At 45.6% G+C, this 22,638-nt stretch overlaps 1 protein-coding gene across 6 annotated transcripts in view; it reads right to left on the bottom strand.

Moving 5' to 3' along the window:
- The window catches only part of SGSM3 (small G protein signaling modulator 3), a 29,568-nt gene that overhangs the window by 5,988 nt on the left and 942 nt on the right, over positions 1-22,638 (bottom strand). For 3 of the 6 annotated variants that reach the window (XR_003253376.1, XR_003253377.1, XM_026065059.1), the window contains exons 1-13: positions 21,815-21,869; positions 13,072-13,157; positions 11,731-11,816; positions 10,430-10,496; positions 8,817-9,025; positions 8,561-8,668; positions 7,863-8,006; positions 7,280-7,475; positions 6,899-7,044; positions 5,821-6,048; positions 4,785-4,839; positions 1,010-1,137; positions 546-701 (exon numbers count right to left, since the gene is read on the bottom strand). Coding sequence is in view for 4 of the 6 variants with exons in the window: in XM_026065059.1 (XP_025920844.1) it covers positions 546-701; positions 1,010-1,137; positions 4,785-4,839; positions 5,821-6,048; positions 6,899-7,044; positions 7,280-7,475; positions 7,863-8,006; positions 8,561-8,668; positions 8,817-9,025; positions 10,430-10,496; positions 11,731-11,816; positions 13,072-13,078 (1,530 nt within the window). In the remaining 2 variants the exon portion in view is untranslated. Of the gene's footprint in view, positions 1-545; positions 702-1,009; positions 1,138-4,784; positions 4,840-5,820; positions 6,049-6,898; positions 7,045-7,279; positions 7,476-7,862; positions 8,007-8,560; positions 8,669-8,816; positions 9,026-10,429; positions 10,497-11,730; positions 11,817-13,071; positions 13,158-21,814; positions 21,870-21,889; positions 21,978-22,638 lie in introns of those variants that run through there. The other 3 variants (XM_026065060.1, XM_026065061.1, XM_026065062.1) reach the window with 3 other exon arrangements.

The raw sequence follows: 22,638 nt of genomic DNA, 5'->3' as shown, positions 1-22,638 counted from the left end.
ATTGTCACATTCTACACAGCAGAGTGGGTACAGTGCCAGGAGCACTTTGCTGCCTGGCTGTGCATGTACAGTGAGGAGCTACTTTTTCCTCAACTGTTATGCCAACGCCCTCTTCCTACACGGCTGAGAGCCTTCAAAGGCAAAAGACTGCTGCAAACACAATGCCATTCCCCATTTTCTGCAATTCCAAAGGGGATGATGACAGCTAAAAGGCAAATGGATGCCTTTTCAGTCTTACCACAGCCCCGTGCGCAGCGTTAAATCTGCACCTAGGTTGGATCAAATCAGTCTTTTGCTCAGCTGTATGGCAGCCAGAAAACAGACTGCGTGGCTGCATCGAGGATGACCCATGAGATAGCACTCATGGGAACATACTGTCTTGTCCCCATGCAGCCTCCAGAAACACCAGCTGCTCCCCCTGGACTCCTAACTCGGCTCTGAGCCAAACCTCCTCCCTTGCTTCCCTGCAGAGAAGGCAGCGTAGTGTCCCAAAAAGTCAGGCCTGCAGGGTCCTGCCCTGGCCCCTCTTTCACAGGCTGACGCACTGTGATGATGTCGTTCTTGCGGAAGCCCAGCTCGTCATCGTCATGGCGCTCGAAATCCAGAAGTGCCTTTGCTCGACGCCGGCGATTGCGTGAACAGGCCACATAGTTCTCATGGTCCTGCTGGTGGCTTTCCATGCTGTAATCTGGAGTCAGATCCTGGCACACACACGGATGAAGAGCAAAGAGGAATGGAAAACAACAGGTGACTCAGAGCTGCTCTATGAAAGCTGACATGCCCTTGTCTCAACCTGTTCTCCCTCTCCTAGCAGGCAGACAACCTCCCAGCACAGTCCTCCTCCACCAGACATGGGTTGAGCATCCCTCACCCTCCACCCATTACCCCTAGCACGTTCTTCCTTCAGCCTAGAAGCTCCAGGAGCATTAGAGCAGCCCTGGCCTGCAGCAGATACCCAACAGTCATGCCTGGAGCATCCAGCAATATGGATCCAGCTGTCCCCACTCACAATGCTGCAGTTCTTGGGATCCACACACTGGAAGTGTCGTGCCACCTGGAGAATGGCCTCACGCAGGTCGGCCACCAGCTCTGTCTGCTTGATGTTCTTAGCTTTCAGTGCCTCCAGGTCATCATCCCCTGGGGAAGCCCACATAGCCAGAGGAGAGGAGAGGAAAATAAGTGCAAGGTATTTATTTGCTGTTGACATTAGAAATGACTGTTTTTATGGAAATCAAACAAGCTTGACATTAAGACTGCCTACGTTAAGGCAGTTATTTACTGCCACCTATTTAATAATGTAAATAAGATATATCAACAAGACTGCCTCAAACTTTAAGGAAGTTATTTCAAACCACATACAGAACTGGAGTATGTCATCTTTTATCTTTTTGGGCAAGTCAGTATACCAAGGCATTGTGAGCTGCATTAGAGAAGTGTCTATGCAGTATGCAGAGACAGAGTGAGTGGTGCAACTCAAAAGCAGGAAACTTTCAAAACTTCTCTTGAACTGATGAAACTGAAACAGCTTTTGTTTGAATTACTTTTGATTTTTGCATAGCTCACAGGCTGAGGGTCCTGGAAAAAAAAAAAAGTGAAAACCAAGATAGCCCACTTTCCTGCATCAGTCTAGCAGTTAGAGCCATGAGGGAGAAGAGCCCAGCTCTCTTAAGACCTCAACCTCTCTAAAAGCCAATATTCAAAAGGTATTGGGTGCATAAAAACTGTTGTAAGTACAAAGTAAAAGTGGTGAAAGTTGGAAGGTGCTTTCATAAATTTCCATAGGAGTTTTGACAGCCCATCTCTTAATCTACGCAGAATGACACCTAGTGGGATTGATTCTTTAGGCAGTTAAATGTATCTGAATGCCTTAATCACTGGGTCAATTATGTTTGGACACAATGAACCATTTGCTTCTTTTCTAAAAAAATCGATTTGTTTTAAATTCAAGATGTACTTTCATATATTTATTTTTGCTCTATCTACAATATATTTAAGAGGTAGTAGCTTGATTGACAAAGTCAACTCTTAAAACACCACATTTTTCACTGAACTCCAGTTTTTATACAAATGCAGCTTTGAAGCACGTCCTAAGAAAAACATCAGTTAGCAAATTAGTACACCGCTTATCTTCTAACAACATTGCAGAAATCAATATGAACAAAGTATGGCATGAGCTATACAGCCACTGCAACAGCTACGTATGGATGAGGAGTAGCATCTTGCTTAATGAAAAGTGACATCCAGTATCTTTTAATTACAACTGAAACAACAACTTTTAATTACAAGTGAAAAGGACCAAAACTTTAAGAACATAACTGGAAGCACAAAAATAGACTAAAATAATGTTTTTAATTTTTTTCTATTTGCTAAATTAAATGATAAATGAATGAGACTCAGTCATCCAAGGTTTAAGAGGAAACCCAACTTTGCTCCTGCAATAGAAAAAGGGCAAGGTATGCTTACTTCCAGTACAAGCAATGAAAATTAACAAAACCACCTTCTCAATGGCCAGGGGTAGGAAATAGAGCATGTAAGAAGCCTCATGACAGATTCAGAGATACAAAGATTATAAACTGATAGCTGATCATGCATGTGTTGGGGGTTCTCAGACACCTCATGTGTTAAAAACAGAATGTGACTAAAGAATAAATTACTTGACCGCAGCCACACTAGCTCAGTGGGCTGCTCTCATTTATGCACATGGACTCTTTCTTTCATCAATTTGGTCCCTTCTGGCCAAAATACTGCACTCCTCCCTCTGTATCCAGCTGAATCCCACCCAGACACAAGCAAGAGAGATGCTGTTCTGCACTCTCCCACCTGAAAAGACACAGGTTACAGAGGAAAGCAACCAGGGATTCCACCAGATTCATCTCACCGCACCCCACATATCTGCATGCACGTTTCCAAAACAGGAAACCATTGCAGGATCAGCCATATGTGGGGAGGCTCAGTTTTGAACCTACAAAGACCAACGGGCTGCACAGTCATGCTGAGAAGGGCCAGCTCTCCTACATTTCCTTGTTGCAATGGCCATTCAACAGAAAAAGGAAAATATGTACATCTTTTCTCCCCCAAACTACCTTTTATTGTTTCTTCTCTCTATTCCTTCATTAGCAATCTGATCTGTCTCCTTGAATCTCAGCTAGAGAAAATCATGGCTGACCTGATCTAGTGCTAGCAAGAGTCTAGCTTTGAGGAGGAGAGATTGGGCTAGAGACCTCCAGAGGTCCCTTCCAAACAGTGCTCCTGTGATTCTACCACTCCCGCCCAAGTCACTATACAAGTCTCCATTCACTCTAAGGAAGAAGAATTAGATCCTAGGTAAATTCTCCTTCTCACCCAGATGAGGGCTATGTACCAACTCCACAAAATAACCGTCAAAGGTGGCAGATCTTACAGTTAAGATTGCTTGACTCTTTCCAATATAATGGTGGATTTATCTCACCAAGCTTTCCCTTCCCTCATTTAGGCTGAAGTTTCCCATTCTGGTCATCTGCTGCAGGATGACAACTTTTTTTTAATTAAACAACTTTTTAATTATCAAGAATAACATTAGGGCAAAAACATGCCAGTCACTGGGGAAAAAAAAAAAAAAACTTGAAAAAGCATTATTAACATCTCAGTGATATGGTTCTACCATTGCTATTTTTTGAAGCTTCAAGTTAAAATTTGCCTTCGTGCCAAAGCATAGCTCACTAACACTCTCAGAAAAGCTACTCAAACTTGGCCAAGAGGAACCTCCATCAGAGACACAAGCAAGATGCCTTTTGCAGCTAAGTTTCCTGCACGTTCAGTCTGTACTGACTGTATGATAACATTAGGTACAAGAGGTCTGAGTTTAGGTTGCACAAACAACTTTCCTGGATTTCTTCATTTCTGCATGCTTAACTTTACAACTTCATCAGTATTCTACTGTCATTTCTATATGCAATGCTGTATGAGCTTGTAGCAAGCTTTTGCAAATGTATCAGCTTCCTGGAGAACATCAAAAATCCTCTTTTCTGAGAGACCAGTAAAACCCAGTTTTAGATGTATTCAGGCCATTTCAACCACAACAGGAACATTATTTGAACCCTATAAATTCAGCACATTCTCCTCCCCCGGAAAAACAATTTCTGTGGTGAGATGTGGCAATTTCAAGAAAACTAACCACTCGCAAGGAAGGTGATGACAGCAAGGCTTACAATAGAAAGGGCTATTATTACAGAGCTACAGAAGCAAGTTATTTTTAAACCCATGCAAAACCTATCCTGGATGCATGCTTTCTGGACATAAGTTGACTTAGCTCATAAGCAAAGAGAATTAAGATGCAAAAGCGTTCACAACACTGAGCTCATAGAGTAGGTAAGGGGGAGCACAGGCAATGCTTATATTTATAAGCTTTGACAGGCGACACATTGGACCATCCTGCCCTGCCTCAAATCTCCGGAGATGATGCTCCTGAACTGAGAGGAGTAAGATCAGCAGAGCACAACATACAACAGACTGGACACAGCCTGCCAGAAAATGAGTTTGACCTGGCGGTCAGTGCACGGAGGGCATTACAGCTGGGCTGAGCCACAGTCTGCTCCTAGTCAGCCTTTAAGTGCTCACCAACTCACCTCAATTCTACTTTCTGAGCTCAGACCAAGGAAARCTGCACTTCTTCCCTCTCATCCTTCAGCTGTGGCTCCCTTCTCATCTTTTCCTCTGTCCCACTCTTTCTCTGCTTTCCTTACCCTCCTCCCTCCCAGGCCACTACCTCTGTCAACAGCATGTGAAAGTCACAGGTTTGTCCTCACCAAAAAGCAGAGAAGTGATGCCAGATTTCCTGCGCTGAGTCCTGCGCCGCACAACCTGAGGGATGGGGAAGAGAAGAACGAAGTGCACATGTGAGGACAGATTTAAGAAATAAAATAGAGCATCTTCCATGTGGGCTAGCTCTGGGCAAGGGGTCCTGGCAGCTACCACTGCAAGGGGCAGACAAGTGACTTTGCAATTTTAGACAAGAGTTGTTCTACTTCTAATGCAATGAATCAGCTCTACTGATTGATCTAGTTTATGTGCAACAGGTTATTTATAGCTCAATTATGATGAGAGCATAATTGAAATTCAAGAATCAACCATGACTCAAGTGAATAAATTTTACTTTCACCTGTTGCCAAAAGCAGCTACATATGTAATTATATTTAAATTGATAAATGGATGCCTATTATGTTTTAGAACAGCAGGAATGTCTTGTGATTAGCACGCAGACAAACACCAAGAACGTATCTTCCAAACAGGCTTGATGAACAGTAGCTACTAATGAATCTTATGTTACATCTGTAACTGTAGACTGTAGTCTGAGATTAAACATAACTGCATTTTTCACTGAGCTTCTCAAAGGCTGCTGTTGCTTTCTGAATAGGCCTTCCAAGAAGAGTTATTTTAGTGTATCAATTTCTTACTAATGTATTAATTCCTATTCCTAACTTGCGCACACAGAGCAGAGCAGTTCCAAGCAAATTCTGCCAAAAGCATACATTGTTTCTTTTAGTTCCCATTAATGAAATGCATCACTTTCCATCATAATTTTCACTAATGATGACAACAGTTAATGTCAATATCCCTTTCACCTGGGGCTTCAGCAGCCAGGAGACATTTGGCAGCATTTCTTGTAGTACAGACCTTCCCCCTCACTTCTGAATACCTTTTCTCCAAGGGATGACACATTTATCCTTGAGCCAAAGCCATCTCAGATAGGAGGACCTCTTGCTCACAAACATCATTTGGGAGGGAACACAGCTGCTCTGTTTCTACCATTGCCTTGTGAGGCAGGTTGGACTGTGCACTTACCTTGGATAAACTGTTGACAGTGGTGCTGGAGTTGAGCAGCTGCCCTTGGTCGGCAATGAGGTAGGCCAAGTGTTTGCGGCGCTGGGTCTCCACGGCCACATCTGTTAGAGAGCCAGCCACGCGCATGGCCTCCCGCAGCAGCACATCGGCATCTTCAATCTGACTTGGGATGTCTGAGAGTGTGTTGAAGATTGAGGCAGAGTTCTCAGACTGGATTAGCTCATCCTCCTGTAGGGATGCAGTCACAATGCCGCACAGAACAGTGAGCCTGACAGCTATGCTCTTGGGCTGCTAGATGCAATTTTATGCTCACCATACAGCCTGGGCCAGAAACAACCCAGGGGCAACTATTCAATTCCATAAAGAACTGTTAGGAAAAGTCCAAGCTACCCTTGGGAGAGAAGCAGCATCTTTCACTGCTCTACTGCACTGAGATCTGCTCCGAAAATACTATCTGGCATGTTTTCACATCACAGCATCCACCACTGAAATGAAGCCAAATCACCAAAGAAAGACAAAACAGAAGCTAATCTGCACACACCACCATCACTGGACACAGCAGGGATCTTTCTGGGGACAGGGAATGAAAGCTGCCCAGTCTCACACATTATACAGCACCTACCGTGCCACGCAGTGTTGCACCTTCCCCTGGCTCCCAGCAGGCCCACCCTTGCCCTCCACATGCCAAGCTGAACCACAGAATCATTCCTCACATAACAAGGGAAAAAAGACCAGGCTGGTCAAATATATACTAGCCAAATCAAAAAAAGTCCAGACAATGAAGCTAGTCTCCTGGAGCATTCAACGGTGACAAAGTCTGTCTCCCCAGATGGCCACAACCCTGGTTTTATATTTCTGCTCCGAGATGACGCAAAATCAAGAGCTCTCTTGGTTCAGGTAGGATGGGCCCTCAGGTTGGGATCCAGAGTGAATAGAGGGGGCAGCTGAGGGGGTTTAATCATGAGGCAGGTCTTCTTCCCTGGCGCACTCCCAAACCACACACAGGAAGTGGATGCAAAATTTTCTCACCCATAGCGCTCAGTGTTAAACACCAGAGCACTAAGGAGGCAGGAATTACCTTCATACTGAGCATGCCTAATGTGAGCTGGAACAGCACCAGAGAGCCCTGGTAGAAGAACAGGTCCCAAATACGCAGCAGCAGCTTGATGTGGACAACACTAGCGAAAGAGGTGAGGAACCAGTGCAAGGTGATCAGGGACAGCTCTGTGAATGGAGACACAGAAAGGAAACACAACAGGAAAAGTCAGCCAACCAGTGAAGATGGACCCTCCTAAGTGCTGACCTCCCAGATTAAAGATGACTGTGCACTGCACTGGCCTCCAGGGCCAGGAGGTCTGCTCCTGGCCCTGCTGTTCTCCCTCTGTGTAACAGGAACATTAATCTTTGCCTGCAAACCACCCTGGCCAGAAAAGCTGTGGTCTCTAAAGCAGACTTTTACCGATGTCGTGCTCCTGGAGCAGCTTGTCCAGGCGGGGCAAGTACTGCACAATGAGCTGTCGCAGGACACGTTGATCTGTCTGCACCCCCATCAGGGTAGTACTGAAGTAGGAGGCGGGAACTAGTTCCTCAATGATAGCACACATCATCCAGAAGGCATCTTCTTCCTCCAAGAAGAGCAGCAGAGAGGCTGCTACCTGGGATTTTGAAGGAAGAATTATCGCACAGCAAGTCTGTTCTAAAAGGAGCAGAACTCTTCCCTGTCCCTCCAGACCACTCCAGTCTAGGCTGCCAACACCCTTCTCCCTCCACAACAGCTCTCCTGTAGCCTCCCACCGAAGGAATTTCTCCTCAGCATAATGCCTGTCCCTCCCTGCCAGACAGACTGAAGCATTCCACATCTTTGCACATGTGTGTTACTCCCCCTTTCCTTCCCTAGGAGAGAAGCTCCATTTGGAAGAGATTTTCCTTCAAGTAGTTTGGTTCACATAGTGTCTGGCAGCCTGGCCTCAAATCACTTGCCTCAATGTAGCTATCACAGACAGAACAATCCTTAATGCAACAACGCTATGAGAGCAGGTTACCATGCCAGTGCCTTGGCAATATCCTATCTCTGGATAGAGCCAGGCAAGTCCCCGGAGTATCCTGCGTAGACGTGGCACCCCGATACTGTTCATGTTGGAGAAGCAGGCGTTGCTGGGCATCGTGCGGAGCAAGTCCTTCTCAATCTGTCAGACAGCCACAAGGGTCAACTAGCAGCATCTGAACAGTTGCCTTCTGCTCCCTGCACCTCCCTGTGGCCCCCTGCCTTAGCCACATACTCTGCTTCCCCACACCGTTCCTAAGTCCTTAAGCACCAAAGGCGATGGCCCTGTCCAAGCACCTGGAGACAGCTTAACAGCCTTCGCTGACACCTGGGAGAAGGCCAGCAYGGACATTGACCTAGTGGCTTCCAAGAAACATTTGCGTAAACTTAGTCCCTGGCTTCACCACTGAGAAGAGAATGCATGTGACCACAGTACAGTTTTCTAGTTTGCAGGTAGCATTCAGCAAAACCCTTCCCTGCCCTCCTAGGATGGAGGGGAGCTCCACAATTCCCATTCCAACAAAACAAAGTAGAATTATGCCCAGTTGGATAAGACACAGTAGGATTCAGCCACACCTGTCCTCTCAACTGCTCCTACTGCGGGCATTAGGCAGACATCCCTTCCTCCTCATGCAGCAAACCTTGCCCTTCTCCCCACACTCCTACGTCCAGCCAGCAGTAGGCAGTGTCTCCCACCTGTTTGGCAGCAATGGTTTCATCATTAGAGCTGTTTTTCACAATATCCCGATATGACATCTCTGAATTTCTCTTCTTCTGCAAGGCCCCAGACAGACGCATCCATAGCTGGGATGGGACAGGGTCAACAGAGATAGGAAGAGTCATTAAGACAGCCGCAGAAAGCCATAACGTGACACCTTCTCAAAATGGTTTCTCACTCCACCATCTCTTACCCTGGGCAGGAGGGTCTGCCCAGAGCAGGTAGCACTCTTACCTGTGGCCTCATGCTGTGTGGGATGCCAGCTAACACCAGCGAGCGCAGCTTGTCTGAATGTGGTAGGGTGACCTCAATTTTGTCCCAGGTGAGGTCACCCACGTCATGGTTGTGCGTGAACTCCAGGTGAGCTTGCCACTTGAGCCTCTGCTGTGGCTCTTCCGTCAGTGGGATCCCCAGAAGCTTTCTGGAGTTTGGCTCAGCACCATCTGCATCAGCAAAAGGAAGGGAATGAAATGGAGAAAAGAGAGAGGAAACAGGCAGAGGAAAGCATGCGGGGGGTGGCCATCTAAAGAATGCATATAAGAACATCCACATCTTCCAGCCAGAGCACAGGAAGGCAAAGCTTGGTTTCAAACTGCCTTCTCTATGCAGCAAATGTTATGGTCATAAGCAAAGGGTACTGGGGCCTTGAAATCTCAATGTGGTCAGCAGGCCTAGTCTGCTGATTCAGAGCAGAAGGTGGCTGGAATTAAACAACACTCTGGCAGCAGCCATCCTGCTGGGTTTTGTAAGGATCTGCAAATCATGCTGACAAAAGCATAGCAAGCCTCAGAGGTGGAAAGCAGAAGCTATACGCTCATGCAAGTAATGAGGCACAAAATGTTAACATCGGGGATATTTAATAACCAAAAAAAACTTTAATAGGGACACTTGTAAATTTACAAAGAGAGATAGCCTTAACCTGATGCTGACTTTCTAAAATATATATTTTATTGTACCACAAGGCATGGATTTGACGTAAAGCACTCTCCTCTTCATCGTATAACAAACAGATCCTAACAATACAATCCAAATGCTTTCTGCTGACTTTATAATGCTCAAGTCTATCAAATGTTCTGGCTGAGGAAAATTGCTCTCTGTCCTGTCCTCATCTCTAGGTCACTGCTTCAAGAAGGCTCCTCTATGACTCAGGGTGCCTCAGGGCACACATGCACACAACTTCTGACTTTTCCAGGGCTCATACAATGCAATCCCCTCTCAGAGCACAGAAAGGACTTCCTACTGCCCCTCACTCCTTTCTCTTCTTCCTCTTTTGCAAAAGCAGCTAGCTCTTTTATTTCAAGGCCGAGTTGCAATAGCTCTCCAGACCTTTATCTGTCTGGTCTCCCACCTATATATCTTGCAGAAAAAGTGTGATATTGGTACTCAAATATCCTTTCCCAAGCTGCTGGGATGAGTAGAAAACACACTGAAAAAACATGCAGCCAAGATGAGTGGATGCAAGTTTTTCAACAGACAGGACATGTCACTGTCTGCTATCATTGCTTATGGTGCTACTGACCACAACAGGGACCCCACTGTGAACTAGGAAGGCTGTCTTTCCCCAGCACACAGCTGCTAATGGAGATACTTTCCTCTCTCTCTTACCCATGGCACAGGCACAGAGAATGGAAATGAATCTTACATATTCTAGGCTCCAGACGCCTGTAGGACCAACACTTCTAATGCACAGCCCTTGATAACAATRATAATACAAGGAAAGAACCTGGATGAGGGAATAGAGAAGACCTAGCAGAGAAGGGTTGCAAAATCACCTTTCCATACTCAGGAGCATGGGAAGGGCTGGAACTGGGTTACATTTGAAGGGAGAGGGATGGGACTGACTTTACCTTCCTTATCAACTCGGAAGCCAAATTCATCATAGTGGAACTCTTGCTGCTCGATGGATTCTTCTTTCTGGGGGATGTGAGGAAGGAGAACACACCTTCACCAGACTAGCACTGAACAACTCAACAACTGAACGGAGACATGTGGACACTGCCCCATTCAATCCCACCATTGCCAGCACTGTGCCCTCTGAGCAAGGGGACTCCCTCCTCTCCAGACCTTTATTTTCTATGCCTCCCCACAACACTTCCCAGTTGGAGAGGTATTGCACACTACTCCCATTCTGACTTCTCTGCGGAAGACGTAAAGCCCTGCTTTCCCATCCACATATTTTCCCAGCAGTTTCTTTTCCAGAAGGGCTTAGTACACGTGGTTGAGGGTGGCATCAGACCAGGACTTCAGACAGTCCCTACCTAGAGGGGCACACAGCCCTAACACACCAGCTAACATGGTCTCTACTGTCTGTCTCTCTAACACACGGCTAGCTCTCTGTTACTCAGTGCATACACACTGTAAATTCAGCTCCCTGCATTGCCCCATTTCTTGCCTGTTGCTTTCAGATCTTCTTTGGAGACAACAGGCTAAACTGGGATTTGCACCTACATAGCAAGCCCAAATTCCAGGCCAAAGGAATTAAACTCCATGGCCCAAATCTCACCTTTCCTCATCTGTACTTGTGGCTAGCACTAGGGCACATTACAATCAGGAGGCTTATTTCAGGAGTGAAAACCTACAGATACCTCCCATTCCTGCAAGCCCTGCACCCACCCTTTCTGTAGGGTCTCCAAGAGTTGCACACAAGCAGTACCCAAGAAACATGCTTCTAGAAAGCTCCAAAACAAGCTTCAACCTGCTTCATTGGGCTCAGCTGTCCTCAGCAAACACTGTGGGTAAGATTACAAAATTCCACAGCTGCTTCCTTCCTTCCTGCTCTGTCCACCTGGGGACAAGTCTTGAGGCTAGCATTTCCTGCCACACACAAGTCATCCAGAGTAGCTTGATGGTGACAGAGACTCCCCTAGGGTGTCAACACTTTTACAGTGGAGCAACAGTTGCAAAACAGCAAAGCAATAACTCAGACAAGTTTCTTTGTACTCTGCAAGATCCTCTTGCAAGACCCACAAGGCAGCCACAAAATATATGAAGTTTAAGTAGCAAACAAGCGTCCATAATCCAATCATAGGGAGAGGAGGAGTGCATATCCTCCTCTTTTGCCTGGAGCTTTCAGAGACCAACAAATCACCAGTATCCCTTTATTTATGTGCAGAGCCAGAGAATGCACCCTCCCTACCCCACATTGTACCTGTGTATACTTTGCGAGGATCTCCTGCGGCCAAATGCTGGGGGTGAGCGCTGAGAAGGGACCCCCAGCAGAGGGAGTGTGGTGCCCTAAACACAAAGAGATAGACATATAACAGTGAAAAGCCATGAGGACTCCCTTGGCACATGCACACTCAATGCAGACAGTTCCAGCAAGAAAAGCAGTCACTGAGCAGTTTCTCATTACTGCTACTCTAGACATTTAGACAGCTCCCACTGCATCAAGGAAGCAAATAATTTCAGATTTTGTCCCTTATTACTGAGCAAAGGTGCAGAAAGGCCAAACTGAGTTCCCTAGAAGAAAGGGACTTTCAGGGAAACAAAATAATTCCATGGCATTGTGTGATCTTTCCTCTTCTTGGAAAAGCTGCGTTCTAACGTGCCAAGCCAGGGAACCATTATGGAATATTTATTATGGAGGAGCGTATGCCTCCTACGGAGTCACTGACCCCAACACCAGCAGCACTCCACAGTTCCCTGAAACTTTGTCACCCAGATGCCAAAYAGAGATCAGAGCCCTCAGCGAGGGCTTGTCTGCTCCCTTTGCTGCAGTGGCTGCCAGCTCCAGGAGAACAGAGGGGCTAGGATACTGCTATCATCCCTGCAGGCTTGCCAGACCACTTGCAGAGCTGTAGCAAGGAAAGTATGCCTATCATCTTGTCTTTTGCATCCAGGGTAAGCACCCTCCAAGTCTCAGGTAGCGTCCCACTGAACAGCTTCCCTTGAAATAAAAGCAGAAACTTTTGAAATAAGATAAGCACGCCCCAGGTCACCTGCTGCATACATCACCAGCAAAAGGGTTTGCTTGGCTCTGAGGTCTCCCTTGCTGCTGTATGCCCTGGAGTAACCAGCTTACTCAGGAAGGAATGCCTGGACAAATATATGGGGTGGGAGAGCTGGCCACGGCATGAGAGATATCCTGGAGGAGACCCAATATCAGGAAAGCCTATGTCTCTGTTGCTCACTGTTGCACTCCTGTTATTCTTCAGCCTTCTTCCTACTCTAAAGCTACCAGTTTATAGCAAGAAACCTTCTCTCTGATTGTAGCAAAGTGACCTACTTTGGGGTGCACCTTGGGAGGTAAACAGAACCAAGCAAATCTTATGGAAAATGTGGGTGGCAGACTAAAAGAAGGAACTGAATTCACCCTGAGTACAAAGAGGGCTGGATCACAAACAGGACAGTCTCCTCTCCCCACATTTGACCAGAGCAGTACATTAATGCAAATAGCAGCTCTTTGAAACAGTAACTTTCTTTTAATAAGCTGCAGCTGAAGAAAGAGCATGCAACCAAGATGATATTGTGTCCATTTTTGTCTGCTTACCTGACATTGCACTACTGAAGGCTGAGTGGCGGAAGCTGTCAGCAGGTATCCAGATGCACTGCTCTCAGAGGTGAGGGGTCACTACCCTGTTATGAAAGGAAAAAAATAAGAACTGATGATGAGAAAATTAAATTAGTACCTGAGAACAGAGTGGGAGATAACCCCCTCACACACAAATTCCCCACAGAAAAATTACATCCCTTAGAATTTAAGTTCCCCAGGGGAAAATTAAATTCCAGAGACTGGAATTCCCTCTAGGTTTCGCATCTAACCATCAGCTAGAAAGACCACAATGATATTTACCAAATACCTTGCAACAGTAACAGAATCTCTGATTGAAAGAATGTCAAAAATCAAGTCAACTTTCATCACCTTTTCTATCACATATTGAAAGTCCCTCATTTAAATATGAGCACTAAAAAATAACCATACAGCATGATTCTCTGAATTTGCTGCCCAAGGAGATGGGACTGTAACAGTGAAAAGGATTTAAGAGGAAGTCATTAGATGCAATAGCCTAGAACACATTTTAGGAGTAGCATCACAAAATGCAGAAACAAGGTGTAGTAGGCTGTGGAGTATGCTCCCAGAGGGAACTGGGGAAGCTTCTGACGAGGATTTTATGCAATGAACTGGACCAGACAGTGGAGAACATATTGTAGAGCACCTTGGCAACAAGCTAGGAGCTGAACTCCTCTGAACTAAACTGAATAATTGAGCTGAGGTGATGAAACAGGCCACGCAGCTCCCCTCCTTACCTTCCTACCATCACTTCGAGGCAGATTTTCATAGGGAGTTTCCAGGGCAGCAATGGAGCAGTTCAATAAACATTTTGCATCGAATAAAGAGTCATAACAATTCTTTGTTTTTCAGGCTTTAATAAATGTAAAGATCTCTTCCCCTTCCCTCATCAGAGATGCATATTTTGGACTCTAAGAGCAACACTATAATTCTGTGTCTGGGAGATAGCAAGAGCCACCTCCACCAAGTGGATACTCATACCTGCTTGGGAAAGAACCTGAGAGAAACTAACATTTGTATGCCTTGGATTGATTTTCCAGTTTTCCCTTTTCAGTAAAGCTACCTAAGACTGCAAACCACTGAGACCAGGAACCTGAGCGATTCATCCAGCAGGCCTTTTCAGAGCTGTTTCCAGTGCTTAGTAGTACAAGGTTACATTACCACTCCTGCCTTCACACCTCAGTGAACTTTCTAGCAAACACTGGCATCCTAGGAGTGGCTTGCTACAGCACTCCAAGGTAAGTAGCTATGAAACACTCCAAAAGCATAAAAAGCATCTGTGTCTGAGAACACAAATAACAAGGCTTCTTCTTCCCAAATCTAAGTAGCTGTCTAAATGAGAAAGGCTGGTATGGACCAACAGACACTCCAATCTTCAGATACCCCTGAAGTTTCTTAGAGCAACCCTCCCCCCCAACACAACTTTTGTTTTTGAGGAGAAGTTATCTTGTCCATACAGTGGCCAGTTGCTGCCCACAAGTTCTGTAAATGCCCTTCTATCCTGCCCTGAATTCTGGCCTATTGCTCTAGTCCCACTTGCTTGCTCAGCACCAAGTCTTCCCCCAACAGCTAAAGACATCAACAAGAACTATGAAATGAGCACTTGCACACTCACTTTACATGTAAGTGCACAGAGCATGCACACCAAACAGGTAAGTCTGCTGACAGTGCTTATTCCCCTTTCAAAATAATTCTGAATGTATTTTCACACCGCTAAGAACAAGTGTCCGTTCTGCTACCACAGCTGCTCTGTTCTTGGGCCTGGAATACATCCTCCTCCCCTTACTTCTCTCAGCCCAGTCCTCCCTGTTTCCATTGACTTTTTTAAGGAACATAGCTGTTATCTGGTGGAAAATTTGTAGACCAGGGGTCAGAATATAGCCCACAGTTGGAAAGGCAAGGCAGAATGTGCTTCCACCGCTGTTTTTTTTACAGTGTCTTCCTTTAGGAAGGTGTTTTAAACAGATCGTACTTCTGCTGTGCTTCACATTACTTGTGCTCTGAATCTGTGCTCAGTGCCTCGAGCATGTGAGTAGGAATCCCTCTACCTCATTATTAACCTTCATCTTATGTACAATCACAGCAGAACCAACCTGTTATGGAGGAGCTAGGCCAGTGTGCTGGACACAGCTGTAGAAGAGAAACCCCCCATACCTAGTGCACTAACCCAGGTGCTCAGGAAGGAGAGGAGGAGAGAACTGAGGCTGAAAGTCCCACCTTAGCCAAGCACAGGTGCAGCAGAGGGGAGCACCTTCTCTTGTCCACATCATCACATGCCAGCCTCTGGCTTCCACCTCGCCAGAGAGCACTGCCCTGCCTGCGCTCCCTTCCCTGACCAGGGTTGGATATTAGAGCGCTGAACTTGGCGGGCAGGTTTTTCCTGCCTCTGGTTTCCATGGAAACCTTCCTGAAAGCACCCACCTGGGCCCTGGCCAGAGAGGCAGACAGAGGCTCAGCTGCTGGCACCAAGGGTGCACAGAAGGGCAGGGTGGGGAGGGTGAATCACCCCAGGCAAGCTAGCAGAGCAGCCTCCCGCTGCAGCGCAAAGAGGCAGCATACTGGAAACTGCCCGAGGAGCCATGTGTCTCCAAGACATGGCGCTGAGGCTGCTGTGGCAGCCCTGTAACTCTTCATTACCCTGCTTCCTCCCCTCTCCTTCTTTGCCTCCAGTAAAGCATCACGGGAGCTGGGATGAGGGTTTCCTGACAACATCACCAGCACCCAAAAAAAAAACCAAAAAAACAAACATCAAAAAAGCAGCATACCTGTAGCAGACGGACTGTACGGAAGACGAACAGTTTACAAAGTGATGTTTTTGCATGCTGAAAACATTACAACTAGTAACTATGCAGGGACCGATCAGTGGAAATCATCAGAGGGACCAGAACACACACAACAATTCTTTCCAGAATTATTCTCATCCACTGTCATAGAAACAGTGTAGACAATCACTTCTTCGGACAGTAAGTTAGCACAGGGAAAAACACTACTTTCTATTAGGCTTAATTCAAACATGAAGCAGCATTCAGCCTGCAGTAAATCCCACTGTCTCCTCAGGACTGTCAGTTGTTTTCCACTTCTCTCTATACTCTCCCTTCATAAAGCAATAGGACAGGAGAAAAACGTTTTAGAAGAAAGGAAAGTGTGATTGCAAAGCCGCAATACTCATCAGGAAACCACACACTTAGGTGTAGTTCTAGAAACCTCTTTCAGTCCAGCTTTTAAACTTGCAGGTCAATTGCATTCAGTTTAACATCTAGACTCACTCTCCTTCTTTCAGAAATCAGACCAAAAAAAGCAGCACTGAATGTGGTAGCTCATTTCTGTCCTCTTGCCCTCGGAAAGCCTTGTTTTCCGAGTTAAAATCCTGATTTGCTCTTTGAAATGCACAAGTGGAGCTCTCAGCAGGAATCCAGTAATCCCCCTTTGCCTTCCCTTCCCCCAACGCTTTCTCCTTCAGATTAGGTAAAGGCATATCCTGGAACTGCAAATGCCATTAGTTCCACATGTCAATATTTGCTTTGCATTCATACAGTCAGAAGAAAACTCTGGTTCCACAAATAAGTAAGCAGCTGAACAAAGCACAGCCATACGTGTGATCAAGGCATAGACAAGACGCAGATAATTTCTCTCTCTTGCACCCTGACACCCTGGGCTTTTTAACAACTGATGCAGAATCCCATATAGACAACAGTACATACCAACTCCTGGTTGAACAGCCAATATGGTATCAGTAAACTGAAATCTTTCCAGGAACGATCTGTTTAAGGTTTACAAAGTACCAGCCTCACACTGGCTGCTGCTCGATACATTACAAAGGCAAGACAGAGGTGCTGAGGCAGCACTAATGCTTGCTTTCTGTCACAGGTGGCTGCATGACTTGGGACAAGAAGTTGAGGGACTTTAAATGTCCTCAGCCTCATTTCTCATATGAATTGAGTCAGAGAATAAAAGTTTACAGCAGGCCTAGAAAGGGACCTGGAAAGCAGCAAAGGTTACAGCCATGACCCCCTTGCAGAGCCACGTGGGCATGCAAGCTCAGGACAGCAAGCTGCTGACAGTGTTATGTCCCCGATTGCAGAGAAAATCACTCAGGGCTCCAGTGCTGCCCAGCCACCAGCTGCAATCACATACTGGCTGCAGGAAGGCAGGCAGGTGACAGGGCAGAAATCCCTCCTCCCACCTGCACCAGGGCCGTATCACTAGTAGGGTGATGTGAAACAGAGCCAACAAAAAGTAAACTGGAACTCTGTGTGTCCTACTGTAATGCATCTTGTAGACTCCTGGCCACACTGGAAATGTAATTGTGGGCAGAAATGTACCTAAAAGGTATTTCCATGTAGCAGATCTGCTCCCCATACTGATCAGTATCCAGCAAGTCTGTCTGCTGTAATGAGAGGGAGAGCTGACAGGAACGGAAAGCATTGAATTCATTTCCAGTTTGTGGAAAAGGGATAGAACAAATAATTTCCAATGGTGAAGTGACATTTACCTTTCAGCTCCTTTTGAAAATAAGGATGTGAAAAAGCAGAATCCCATTTCCTAGTGCTTATGCAGTAGGCAGACAGAACCCAGCTTGACTTCCTGATCACAGTTCAACGTGTCATGCTTGGCTCTAAAAAACCCCTATGCAACGCCTACTTATGCAGAATACAAACTTCCTACAGAATCATAAATATGGAAACCCACAATACCAACACACTTTCTTTTCAGAAGAGARCTGCCTTTTATTCCTTCATCTGGCTCCAAAGCAGATAGCTGACCCTTTATGCAGGACACAATTTGAAAAGGCTTTAGGGTCTGCCTGAAGAACTTACTTCTAAATCTGGAGATAGCAGAGGCTTCTGCCATGTGTCTCAAAAAAATAAAACTTCTGAGTTAAGAGTTCTGCTGATTCTCTGGGTTGCTAATACAAGCTGCCATACTTTTGACTGTGGAAGCAGATATTGTCTGTCCTCACACAATATACAATTAATTCCTGCTAAGCTGAACTGCACTGCTTTGAAGAAGAACCTCTTGTTTGCCAAGACTCCTGTGATCAGAGCAGGAGATGCTTCCCCTTTCCTGGTGTTCCCATTATTTTGGTGGTGAGAGGATTTGTGATGGGAATATAGAGTGCTCCCCCCCATCTCACACACAAGGGTTACAATAGACCAAGCACAGGAACAATAGTTAAAAAAAAAAAAAACCCAAAAGCAAAAAATACAACTCTGCATTGGGTAAGGATGGAAAAAAGGCTAGGATACAAACTAGCAAGGTATCCACTCTCCTCTCTCTCACAGCATAGCAAAATTCCCCTCACTTGAAACACAGAGAGGAAAACCCAGGCATGTGCCAAAATGCAGGTCTGCAATTGCTTATGCCTTCAAGGTCTAGAGTAAAGGCTGTAAAGGTGATCTCGCATTAAACACACCTACACAAATATAATCCAAAGGTGTCTGATTAGTGTCTAAGGTGTCCCCAAACACCTCTTCTGTTAGAGTCAATTTCTATATGATAAAAGGACACTTTCAGCCAATAAATCATAGATATAGGACCTAAACACTTGTGCAGAACTCTACAGAAACTCACTTTCCCCAAAATTTTCCAGAAATGTTTTTCACCCACTGGTCCATGAACACCTGCGAGTCTGCAAACTACTTCTAAGATGTCTGTGGAAGGTAATGGGCTTACAGCAGCTGTCAGTTACATTGCTTTGCAGAAGTTTGCATCTCTAACAGGAATACTTTCTTTCAGGCTTCTACAAATCAAAGAAGGATTGAAAGCTATTATTGACAGTTACTTAAAGACCGGTATTATTACATATTTTATAATACACTTGTATCCTGAGAAGTGACAAGTGGTGTCATCAGAGACTCTCTTCATCACATCCAGAGCAATCTCTGCAAGTAATCCCAAGAAAAAGTTTGAGTCTCAAGCTGGTCTCATCCTACTGTTACCAGTGATAAAAGATCAACAGCCTGAGGAGAGCTTCTTCCTTAATACGGCCTCTGGTGGGTCTGCAGAGCTTTAGCTGATGGGGTTTGTCATTCTCTTGGTGATGCACAAGAAAGGCTAGATTCAAGTCACTCTCCTGTAGCTCTGCTATTCACACATGACTAATATGAGCAAATGACAATGTCAGATTCCCCTAGCAGGACTCTAAGCATATCTCACTTCATTTGGCTCAAGAAAATGGCTTTTTAAGGGAGGTATATCCCATGGCACTCAAGATCTTTCCCCTTCAGGGTTCTGTCTGTCCAGAACTCAGCTTTCTGAAGAGGCTAACAACACCCAAAGCACCCTTTCAAGACTGTTTGCAAAGCTCTTTTCTAATACATGTCATGTTAGACTACTCAAATCTAGCTCCCGCAGAAACTTATATGCGCAGGTAACTCCAAGAGCATGCTTGAGAGAAAAGCAAAATATATAATGATCATTAACATTTGTAACAGAACAAGACTAAAAAAAAGAAAAAGACTTTTCTAGAGATCAGGAAGAATTCTTCTTCCCCACAACAGGGCTGCTGAGTTATGGTCATTTTCCCTTGTCTCTTAATCATCAGGTACTACCCAGACAAGAAATACTGCACTGACTGGGCAGTGACAACACTGCTTTTGGTCATACAACGCCAATACCACGTCTTCTGTTCTCCTACCTCATAGAACAACTGTATTTTCACCTCCCCTAAGGGTTTATTTATTTATTTATTTATAGTCAGAAACAGCCTGATTGCTCTGTTTCCAACATCATTTGTTGCACTCATGTTTAGAAAAAGCTAAAACTTTCTCAGAGACAAAACAACTGTGGCAGGACAAAATCCTCCTTCTCCCTATCTGGAGTCAACAGCAGTACAGCAGTACAGCTGTCTCACAAGTGAGACAAAAAACTAACATTTTTCCCCAGTGTTCCCAGATACCTGCTCTGTATAAGCTATGTGAGTCTAAAATTCTGGCTGCTCTGATGAAAGGTGGCATAGAAAGGAGTAACAAAACAAGCAAAACAAGTCCTTGTATTGCTAGGAAACAAACCTGAAATACCAACACCTCTCCATCTCTTGGGCATTTGGGACACAGAACTCACTACATGCAATGGGACTACTTGTCTTCCTTCCCTTATTTGACAGTTGCCAGTTCTACATGCTTCCAGGCAGGGTACAAAATCTCTGTACCCTATCAAGTTGAGCAGGATCAGGATCACCAGTGATTTAGCTAGAAGAGCTGTAGGACCACACACATCAAAATATTGGGTGCCATACCTTTGCCACTGAAGAGAAGATGCAATACTCTTTAGGATTTTAAGTTTTCTATCCTTCCCATGTTTTAGTGGGAAGTCTCCGATTAACAGCCAGGAGGACAAACACCATCCCAGTCACTTCCAAAACAGTTACAACCTCAACTGCAACATCACTTGAGGGCCAGACTCCCGGATTTCTTTGTTACAACAGCCTCAAAAACACCAAATGCGGTAAGCAGTTTTGCAACACACAAACCAATTCATTAAGAAGGCGACCGACACTAGCAGCTCATTTCACACAGATCACTTAGCTAACAATCTCTGCTATTACCAAGCCACCTCAGATAAGAGACACTGATTTAAAAAGCTAAATATTTTGATTACTGTCTAGCTTCACGATCACGCTGTCCTTTAGAACACTGTTATGTGCAAAAGACACTATCTTGCAGCAAAGCAAGCAACAGGTAAAAAACATAGCAGTGACAAGAAACCTAAATGACATTAGCAGAGACCTCAAAATGGGAGAGGCAGTTTAGTTCTCAGCATGTGTGCATTATTTCCCTCTCCTCATTAGCCGTTAACTCTGTCATGCCCTTACCAGAGATAGCTTCCTCCAGCAACAGGCTCCTTTTGTCTCCTGCCCCTCATATATTCCCTTTGCCCTCCTTTGGGGAGAAGGTCAGTATGAATGACATCTCTGAGACTACCAAGACACATTCTCAAAACATTATCTTAAACAGCAGTGGAGAAAGCTGGCACCTAGCATTTTATTCTTTTAAATACATAATTAACACAGCTTTATATTAACAAGAGGTCAGGGTGAGGACTAGTTGTCTTTAGTTATGTATCATGCCTCTTCTCACACCCTTCCCTCCCTCCATTTTTACTTTGTGAACTCCCCAGCATAGGAATCYGGCCTTCTTTTCAGCATAGGGGAAGTTGCACATAGCGTACGCATCCAGAAATAAATAATGAAATAAATCTTCCTTCTACTGCCAGAAGCTTTCTTTCCAACACACCCCTCTGGACACTGTAGCAGCTGAAAAGCTCCCCTAGAATTCTGATTATCCAGCAAGCAGCTGTGTTCCAATCAACACCTCTGCAAAACCACAGCAGTACCTCACTCCTTCGGCTAGGCTAGTAGTTCTTTCTTGAGTGATTTTAAGATCCCATCTCTTGCTACTACTTTACACCTACTATTCTTAAATCCAGCAAGACTTTGTTTCTCTCTCTCATCTATTAGCACTAAAGGATCCTCCATTTCCTCAAGGCACTTTTACTACTTTATTCCCACGACTTCCCCCCAAAACATCACAGCAAGCCATACAGAGTAAGACYATGGCATCATGAAGTAGAAAGCTATAACATCCCTTTAAAAAAATAGGTATGGTTGCTGAAATCTACCTGTTTAAAAGAAAAGYAGCTGCTTAAATTCAAACATCCCCCAAAAAATTCAGAGGGGAGGAACACAGATAAAAAGGAGAAATGTTTCCTCTCATAGCCTTACCAGCTCTATAAGTAGATACTAGTTGTCCTGGAGCCCACAGACAGTCACTGCCTGCAAAGAGATTTAAATCCTTACCATGGTGGTTCTTCACTCCCTCGAATTTTCATCATCAGGTACGAGGAATTGCATTTGTCTCCTGACTTCCTTCTCACATTTATTAGAGCTGAAAATCAGAGGGCCTGCAATATATCTATTTATGCTCAATACCTAGAGGACATTGCCATATTTCCATCTCTGTTTCATGACTGTCTCTTTCCCCCTCCCCCCAGGCAGACAGGAGACAGACTGGGACACCTCTGAAAAGAGGCAGACATGGAGGATGAACAGGGCTTGCAGAGCCGGATGGAGGGATGGAAGAGACCACCTGAGAGCCACAGCCACGCAAAGCAGAAAGGCAGGTTACAGTAGAGGTATACCCTGGGGGGCAGGAGGGAGCAGAGGTGGATCGGGGACGGGGAGCAAAGCGCAATGGAAGACAGGAGCAGGGAGAGCACGCCCACAGAAGGAATATGCCCCAACAAACCTAACCAAGTCTAATGATGAAGCTGTGCGGAAAATGAGTCACTCAGCAGAGCCCAGACCCTGCGTCAGCGCAGCAGGTGAGCTGGAGCCTGCCCAGGAGCTGGCGAGAGGAAGGAGGAAAGGGGGAAGGAGGAAGGAAACCCCCCGCCCCCCCCCCGGGAAGGGGTCGGAGCAGCGGCGACAGGGCCGCACACCCACCCCCGACACAGCCCCGGCGGCTGGAGCCACCCACCCCACCCTGAGGCGCTCCGCAGGGACCCCGGGGGTGCCGCCGACGGGCCCCTCAGCGGGCGAAACACGTC

This window comes from Apteryx rowi, unplaced genomic scaffold (genome assembly GCF_003343035.1).
Source record: "Apteryx rowi isolate R43461 unplaced genomic scaffold, aptRow1 scaffold_223, whole genome shotgun sequence".
NCBI lineage: Eukaryota > Metazoa > Chordata > Aves > Apterygiformes > Apterygidae > Apteryx > Apteryx rowi.
Note: the sequence above shows the minus strand (reverse complement) of the source record. Positions and strands in the feature narration are given on the sequence as shown.